This window comes from Centrocercus urophasianus, unplaced genomic scaffold (assembly GCF_019232065.1).
Source record: "Centrocercus urophasianus isolate 14NV4802_14NV808 unplaced genomic scaffold, USGS_Curo_1.0 seq_18, whole genome shotgun sequence".
In the NCBI taxonomy this organism is placed as follows: Eukaryota; Metazoa; Chordata; class Aves; order Galliformes; family Phasianidae; genus Centrocercus; species Centrocercus urophasianus.
Genome location: NW_024884733.1, coordinates 4,826,567 through 4,834,417, shown reverse-complemented (window position 1 = coordinate 4,834,417; position 7,851 = coordinate 4,826,567). Strand labels below are relative to the sequence as shown.

General features: G+C 46.5%; 1 protein-coding gene across 2 annotated transcripts; it reads left to right on the top strand.

Moving 5' to 3' along the window:
• Window positions 1-1,337: 1,337 nt before the first annotated feature.
• RNASEL (ribonuclease L) lies at window positions 1,338-6,782 on the top strand. 2 transcript variants are annotated; one of them, XM_042819612.1, is made up of 7 exons: window positions 1,338-1,416; window positions 2,026-3,628; window positions 3,968-4,056; window positions 4,446-4,636; window positions 4,739-4,862; window positions 5,218-5,336; window positions 6,211-6,782. In XM_042819612.1, exons 2-7 carry the CDS (start codon window positions 2,200-2,202, stop codon window positions 6,344-6,346), a joined length of 2,088 nt encoding a protein of 695 aa, XP_042675546.1. In that variant the 5' UTR covers window positions 1,338-1,416; window positions 2,026-2,199; the 3' UTR covers window positions 6,347-6,782. The 2 variants fall into 2 exon arrangements, 1 of the variants encoding a protein (XP_042675546.1); XR_006168948.1 differs by lacking the exons at window positions 1,338-1,416; window positions 6,211-6,782 and adding an exon at window positions 4,965-5,110 and having other exon boundaries at window positions 1,467-3,628; window positions 5,218-5,307.
• The last annotated feature ends 1,069 nt before the right edge of the window (window positions 6,783-7,851 follow it).

The following is a 7,851-nucleotide window of genomic DNA, read 5'->3' as shown; positions in this document are numbered from 1 at the left end:
TGTGCTTTGTCTCCCTGCTTTTTGTGTCCATAACCCATCTCCTGAGCCCTCTGCTTTGCTGGTGTGCAGGCATACAACATCGTAGCCATCACTTTTCCATCCTTTGGCTGCTCCTTGTCCTCAGCTTGGCTTTTTGTGGTCCTAATGCTACTGTCGTGCTGTGAAGCTGAGCTTCTGCACTGCAGCCCCAAAAAAACTGTTGTAGTGTTGGAGACATCCTGAGACTGCCTCTGTCTTGCTGGCAATAATGCTGTTTACAAATGGTTTGTATTGTGGCTAACAATTTCTGATGGTGCATCTGTCAGAACTGGCTCCCTTTCATCTTTATGCTATTAAACAGCAAACTGCTTTAATGTAGTTGGGTGGCATTGGTATTTTAGTGTTGTAAATTGGATTATTATTTTTTTTTAATAATAGGTTGTAAGGATCATGCTCAAAGAGCTGCAATGCTGGCCTGCTTCAAGCCAAAGATGACTCTTCAAAAAAGGCTTCTGGACCATAAATAAGCACAGGCTGTCCAGGAGGGTGGTGGGGGTTACTGTCCCTGGAGGTGTTCCAGAACCATGGAGGTGTGGCACTGAGGGATGTGGGCAGTGGGAATGATGGGGGTGAGTTATGTTTGGACCTGATGGTCCCAGAGGTCTTTTCCAGACTTAATGACTCTTTGATAGTTGGACAGCTGGACTGAAAATGCCTGTGCTATATATATCCACTGGCCAACAGCTTGGAAATCATAGAGCTATGGCAGAGTTGCCCGCAGTTATCTAAAAGTTGGTACTCCCTTGAGTGAAGAACCTGTGCTGAACCTGTAGCAGGCTACCTTGAGTGGTGTTGTAGCAGGGGGAGATATAAAAGGTGATCCTGGGGTGACAGCCATCAAGAATGATGTAGGAGGCAGTTGCCTTCTTCCAACATGGCTTGGTGATCCCCTGGGTGAGACTTACGAGATTCTGTTTGGTCATGAGAATGGAACCTTGCAAGCAGGTTTGCAGACCTCTGCTGCATGCTGAAAGTGCCTCCAAACACACCTCCCAAAAGCTTGTTCTTCTCCTCCAAAAGTCAGCACAATCCTTCTAGGTTCTGCTCCATCCTTTGGGAGCTTGTTCTTGGCAAAGCTGCTCCCTGGCTCTGGAGCTGTCTTAAGCTGTTGCTGGGCTTGCAACTGATTAGAGGATCCTGTTCTTGTCTGCCTGGAGCTGGTGGTTATGGCTGACAATGTGTGACTGCAGGCAGGGCTGTGTGACTTGGCGTGTCCTCTGGCTGAGAGCCAGTGGGATGGGCCAGAAATGCTTAACGCTCCTTTGGGCGGGCTGTTCTGCATCTCGGAAGAGGAAGAAGAAGAAAAAAGGGAAGGACAGACATAGATCTCCATTTTGCATGCTTTTCCTCTCCTCTTCCTCTTTCCAGGGCTTGCAGGTTCTTCTTGCTGGTGGTGGGACACTTGGTGGGGCCCTGTTGTGCTGGAGGGGTGGGGTGTCAGTGAAATACAGTGTTCAGTTACTGCTTTGTGGTTTGGGGAAGAGAGGGTGGGAGCCATACTAGAATGGGGTCTTAGTCTTTCCCGAGGGTACACTGCTGTGAATTTAAACTTTGGCTTCTTGCATAAAAACTGCTCTGCCCCTTTTCTGATTAGTTCAGATTAATTATCTAGGATTCTGCTTGTTAGGCAGGAGAGTGCCAGTTTCTGCCTGCGTCTGTGTTCTCCAACTGGATGGGGAGAACATCAGGGACCAGCTTACTGGGTAACCTGCAGGAAATCCATCATTACTTTACTAACAAGAACATCCTAAATTCACCCCATCCCTTCATTCAGATGTGCCATTCTGCTTGTGTTGTGGCCAGTGAAATGGGGCAAGCAATGAGGATGAGTGGGGAATGTGTCCCCCAGTAAATGTTGTAGTCATGCTTGTTTCAGCTAGCATTGGCATTGCTATCCTTAGTTGCTCCTCTCACATCTGCAAGGCATCAGTGTAAACGATTAGGTTTCATGGCTTAATAAAATAGGGTCTTCTGCTTATTAATTAGGTGAAGACCATGAAGCCAATATCTCACCTAGTGCATTCCATCAGCCAGACCTGGAGCATCCCTCTTGATGAAGACAATGAGTGTTGACTTAACCTGTTCTTCACTGAGATCTCTGGATCTTTGATGTTTGCTTGGTGAGGAACACCAGGGTACAGAGTCCTCCCTGTGATCATCATGGAGCCCAGAGCCCACATTCAGAAGGAGGCATCTAGCATGCAGAGAGCAGAAAACATTGCCTCTGAGTTAAATGATGCTTTGCGATATGGCCAGAGGGAAAAGGTACTGGAGCTGCTGGAAAATGGGGCAGATGTGAACTCCAAAGTAGAATTTGGATGGACACCGCTTCAAAGTGCTGTGCAATCTGGTGACAAGGAGATGGTCCAACTTTTGCTGGCCAAAGGTGCGTGCCCATACACCAGGAAGGATAATGGTGGCACTGCGTTTATTGAGGCAGCGATGGTGGGAGACGTGGAAATACTGGAGCTCCTTTTTGGTTGTGGGTTTAACGTTAATGACAGTGACGATAATGGATTCACTGCTTTCATGGAAGCTGCTCTGTATGGGAAGGAGGAAGCCTTGAGGTTCCTGCACAGCAAAGGAGCAGATGTGAATTTGAGGAGGACAGCCAGTGAGGAGAAGAAGAAACTGAGCAAGGGAGGGAAGACTGCACTGATGGATGCTTGTCTGGGAGGCCACTTCTCAGTGGTAAAAACCCTTATCCAGGAGATGGGGGCTGATGTGAACATTTGTGACAATGAAGGTAGGAATGCCTTGATCCATGCCCTCAAAGATAATGTAAGGGGAAAAAATGAGTCAGATGTCTTTGAAATAGGCCGTTTCCTGCTGGAACGTGGTGTTGATGTCAACTGCAAAGATGAAGCTGGCAAAACTGCCCTCATTCTAGCTGTGCAAAGGAAGAATACAAGTTTGGTGGAAGCTCTGTTGGACAGGGATGACATAAAAATTGATGAAGCAGGTGAGGATGGCCGAACAGCTCTGGCAGTGGCTGTAGAGAAAAACACATATGATATAGCAGAGATGCTGTGTAAGAAAGGTGCAAGGACTGACACTGGGGAACTTGTTGCTGTTGCAAATAGGAACCGTGCTAGTGAAATGGCATGCCTTCTTCTGAAGTATAACACCATGTTTGTTCCAACAAAACCTGACAAGTGGGAGCCAAAGAGCAAACGTTGGAGGCACCAGCTGCAAAGTCTTCATAAGATGTATCGCCCCATGATTGGCAAATTAAAAGTATTTCAGCACGCCTCTCAGAGAATTCAGGACAACATCTACCTTGGGCTCTATGATGAGATGGAGGTGGCAGTATGGATACACCACCGTGCAGAAGGTGTCAAGGAGAAAACATTCCTTGGCCTATGTGGGAGCTGTGAACATCTACTGAAGCTCTTCCAATCTGAACAAGAAAAGGGCTGCATGTATTTGTGCTTCCCTCTCTGGGAGAAAAACCTCGAAGAACATCTGCAGGACCCGGAAGACCAAAAGGATCCCAAAGGCATCCTGAAGATGATCTTCCAGGCAGTGAGAGAGCTGCACTCACTCGGGTTTGCTCACCAGTCTCTGCATCCCAAGAACTTCTTGATAGGTTGGTTGGTTTTTGTTGTTCTGGTGGGGTTTTTTTTGTTTTTGTTTTTGTTTTTTTTCCTGTTGCCTGACACCTCCCATCCTAAGCCAGGTATGAAAGACCGGTGCAGATGAGTTTATGCAGAGTGGCATTAGTTCTCTGGATCAGCACAGATGTGTTCCAGATAGCCCTGGGGGAGTGAATAGAGTAGCTTTCATGTCTCATTAGATCTGCTCGCATTTCTGGACTTTGCAGATAGCACAACCCACAGCAGTCTCTCCAGAGATCTGTTTTCTAAAGAAAGCAGTGACAAGCTTGTATCAATGTTCCTCACTTGTTAACATTCTCTTTTTTCCCCAGATTTAGGTGGCAAAATTTACTTGACAGATTTTGATAGCACCAGAAAGCTGACTGAAGGCAAAACTGAAGTTATCAACAAAGACTTAGAGGTAACTTCCCTCCTAATCAATGTACAGTTTCAAGTCTCAGGATATTTCTGATGCTTTCTTTTGCTGATTTATAGGGGCATCTCTTGTGCATCCTCAACTAGAAGATGTGTTGCTTTTGGGGCAAGCCCATGTCGCAGTATACCACATATGAGAATGGCAGTGATTGGGATGTGAGGCTTGGGCTGGTTCTGGGACCCAGCCCTTGGGATCTGGATTATGGTGTTTGCCCCATCTCATTGTGCACAAACCTTCAGAGTGTCTATCCATATATATTTGCACTGTTGTGCACACCTGCAGACCCATGTATACATTCTGCTCACTTAGGAATACTGGTCCCAATTCTTCTGTTTGGTAAGAACCTTCACACGTCTTGATTTGTTTCTTTGCAGAACCTCAGCAAGCTCATGCTGTATGTTTTAACAGGGGGTAGGAAACCCCTTAATGAAGTCAGTACGAAGGATATGGATGCGGGTTCCATGGATTATGAGGAGGCTTTGGACCTTATTGATAGCCTGGCCTCTCATGATGAACGGGGCTTGGAAGATCTGAGCGAGCACCCCTATTTCTGGAGCAAACAGAAGTAAGCCCTAAGAGCACAAAGACAAGTTGTTTGTGCAGGATTTGCCTGCAATGCTGGGAATGGTGTTAGCTGTTGCAGCTAATGAAGGTCCTTGTTCTGCAGGAAGTTCAATGTCCTAAAGAATATATGGAATAAAATCAAAGATCTGACTGATGATGATAAAGAGGATGCTTTTACCACTCTTAATGCTGGAAAACCTATTCTTTACCCAAACTGGATTAAGCAGGTAAACCTCTTGTCTTTGGGTTGGTGTAAGGTTGGAGCTAGATCTTCAACCAGAACTTTTCCTCAGCTGGACCAAGACTCTGGATTCTCTCCTCCTCTCTAGACCTGTAGATGTTTATAATCAACCGTGCCACGTTGACAGTCCTAATATGAATGCTATGCCTCAGCCAGGCAGGATCAGGGAGTCTGTATGGTGTGCTTCCTGCAGAGCTCATGTTGGTCAAGTGCCACAGAGTGCAGCCATGCAAGGTGATGTCTCTGCAGAAAGGCAGGAGTTGTGATAAGTAAAAGCAGATGTGCTGCTTTCATGGTGCGTGTGAAAGGCAGGGAATAAATAAGCTATAATCTTGTTTCAGATTGATCGAGAGATTCTGCGCATCATGACGAATGTCGATGGTAAAAAAAAATTCTACGAGAAAAACATCGCACACCTACTGAGATTCATCAGAAATCTGGATGAGCACCCTAATAAGAGGTACGTGTTCACATGCTTGTCCCTGACACGGTTGTTTTGTTGGATATCTGTAAGTGTCAGTGAGTTTGAGAGCAAAATCTTCTTTAGAAAGGAGCCTGGGATATGGGAGGAAGTTCACTAAAACTCTTTTTTTCAGGGGTTGCTTCCTTTGACAGCACAGTAGTGTATAAAAGGTTGTGTAACACCACCTGAGGGTGAGAATTAAGCTCGCTCACAGGATTAAACTTCAGATTTTTGAAGCAACATCTGGCTCCCAGATTTGTATCATCCCTTCCTTGTATTTTGAGGTAGCCTCCTTACTGCTTGCTTCTATTTCCAAAGTGCTGATGTTACTGAGCTGAGGCAGTTTGAATCATAGAATCATTAAGGTTGGAAAGGCCGCTAAGATCATCAAGTCTGACCGTCTAACCACCAACCCATGCTCTAACCATGCCACTCAGTGCCCCAGCTACCTTTCCCCTGAAAACCTCCAGGGATGGTGAATTCACCACCATCCTGGGCAGCCAATGACTCATTCAGTGCTTCTGAAGAACTGCTGGACTGCCTAATCCTCTACAACCATGGGTGTTTCACATCTGAGGCCACAGGTCTCTGTTGACACAGGCTTTAACTCCAAGTCAGGCTTTCACCAAGGCTCTTCTGTGGCCAGCACTGCTCTTCTGTGAAGATGCAGGTGGAGGTGCTGGAGAAATAGCAAAAAGGTAGAGTGCAGGTCTTAGGGAAAGCATGGAAAGGTTGCAGCTCAAGGATTCATAGGAAACCTTCAGAATGGCTTTTTCTCTGCAAGGGAGGAATTGAGGCATCATGGGTTCCTTGGATGTTCTTTTAAAAACCTTTTATTGTCTTGTTTTATTTTTTGTTCTTTCTCCTTCAGGATCAGTGAAATAGCAGGAGACCATGCTGAGTATTTCCTGAAGCTTTTTCCAAAACTGACCATTCATGCCTACAACCGTTTATGCCGGCATCCCAGGTACAGTCACTTCATAGACATTCAGGACCCTTCTTCATAGGAGCCCGTTGCCTCGCATCCCATGGATGATCCCACTTTCTCTGCCTCCTTCAGCTGCAAAAGAGTTGAAGAAAGTGAGTAAGGACATGAGAGCATAGGCAGGGGCTGAGCACAGAGGACTTGGTCTGAGAAAATGGAATATGATTCAGGAGATGTGTCTGGTACAGGAACCATGGGCTTGGGAGAGGAGCCAAGCTGACTGTTAGCTCAGTGACTTCTCCATCCTTCTGGGCTTTACCCCTTGGAGATGGAGACCTTGTGGCATCTTCATTGTCCCAGGGGTTGCTTGTTTCTCTGTTAATAGGAGGTGGCAAAATGCTTACATAGTGCTTGTGGAATATTTTCTCATTCAGGGCTTTTAATGCTATGAAAAACCGACTGGTGTTCTATTAGCCTATACAGAGCCAAACTGCGAATAAACTTGTTTGGAAAACTGACATCTCCTATGCTCTTCTATGAATGAGGTACCCCACCCCTCCCTGAGAGAGGAAAGCATTCTGAAGCTGTACTGGCACTGAAGGCTTCCTCTCCTTGGGTGCATAACATCTCTTGGGGGATGGGCTGTATGGAGGACTAATTGTTGCTTTGCTTTCATGGGATGAGGATTTCATGCCTGAGTTGATGTGTAAAGATGAATCAGTGCTTGCGTGCTCTTGTGTACATGCAAAATTCAGAGTGGGTGTGTTTGACCCATCTCCTCTACTAGGGAGTGACTGTCAGAATGCATCACTGAGCCCCGTGCATCTGCTTAGCTGTGTGTGCTGATATCTTTACGTTTGCAAACCAGCAGGCAGTGCTGTGCGTGAGCCTGATTGCCGTGCGTCTTGGTGTGTGTGTGTGTGTGTGTGTGTGTGTGTGTGTGTGTGTTTACACGAGAAATCCAGGCACATCTGTTATTTTGAGCCTGGCTGTGAGCTGCCTTCTGCAGTGCAAACAAAGTGCAGTCAGATCTCTGCACCTTCCCAACTCGCATCATGCAGTGTGCTCATGCAATGGCTCTGCTCACTTGCCAGTGCAGTGCTTGCACCGTGCTAGTACCTGAGCTGCTGCTCTGGGCACTGATGCATGCATGGCTCACCATGAATGTGTGCTGTGACTTATGGGCTGATGCAGTGCAGATAGCTTTTGGGGCTGGAAACCTGGGGTAAACCCAGATTGCAGCACAAGGGCAGTGTTGAGGAACTGGTTGGACATGCAGCTGGCTGTAAGAAGCTGCTGCAGCTCCTGAGAAGTCTCTCATTTACGAGAACATTGGACTTTGGGTTTGTTTGATCCTGCCAAGTGTTGTTAATCCTAATGGACAAACAGGAAACGTCATCTCCTGCCTTAAATACACCTGTGCTGTTGCCAGGCTGCGGGTTTTAGGATTTGAGGGTTAAAATGTAGCTGAAAATAGCTGTAAAGGTACACAATGGAGTTTGCACGGGAGGGAGCTGTGAGCAATGTGTGCTAAAGGTTCTGCTCTTTGCTTCATGAGGTGATGTCTAAAGTACACTGGATTTCTGC

Excerpts from the sequence above, each read along its gene's own strand:
- RNASEL (XM_042819612.1), top strand. The coding sequence starts at position 2,200 with ATGGAGCCCAGAGCCCACATTCAGAAGGAGGCATCTAGCATGCAGAGA. Across the intron at positions 4,863-5,217 it reads ACCCAAACTGGATTAAGCAG|ATTGATCGAGAGATTCTGCG; the intron begins GTAAACCTCTTG and ends ATCTTGTTTCAG. Across the intron at positions 5,337-6,210 it reads GATGAGCACCCTAATAAGAG|GATCAGTGAAATAGCAGGAG; the intron begins GTACGTGTTCAC and ends TTTCTCCTTCAG.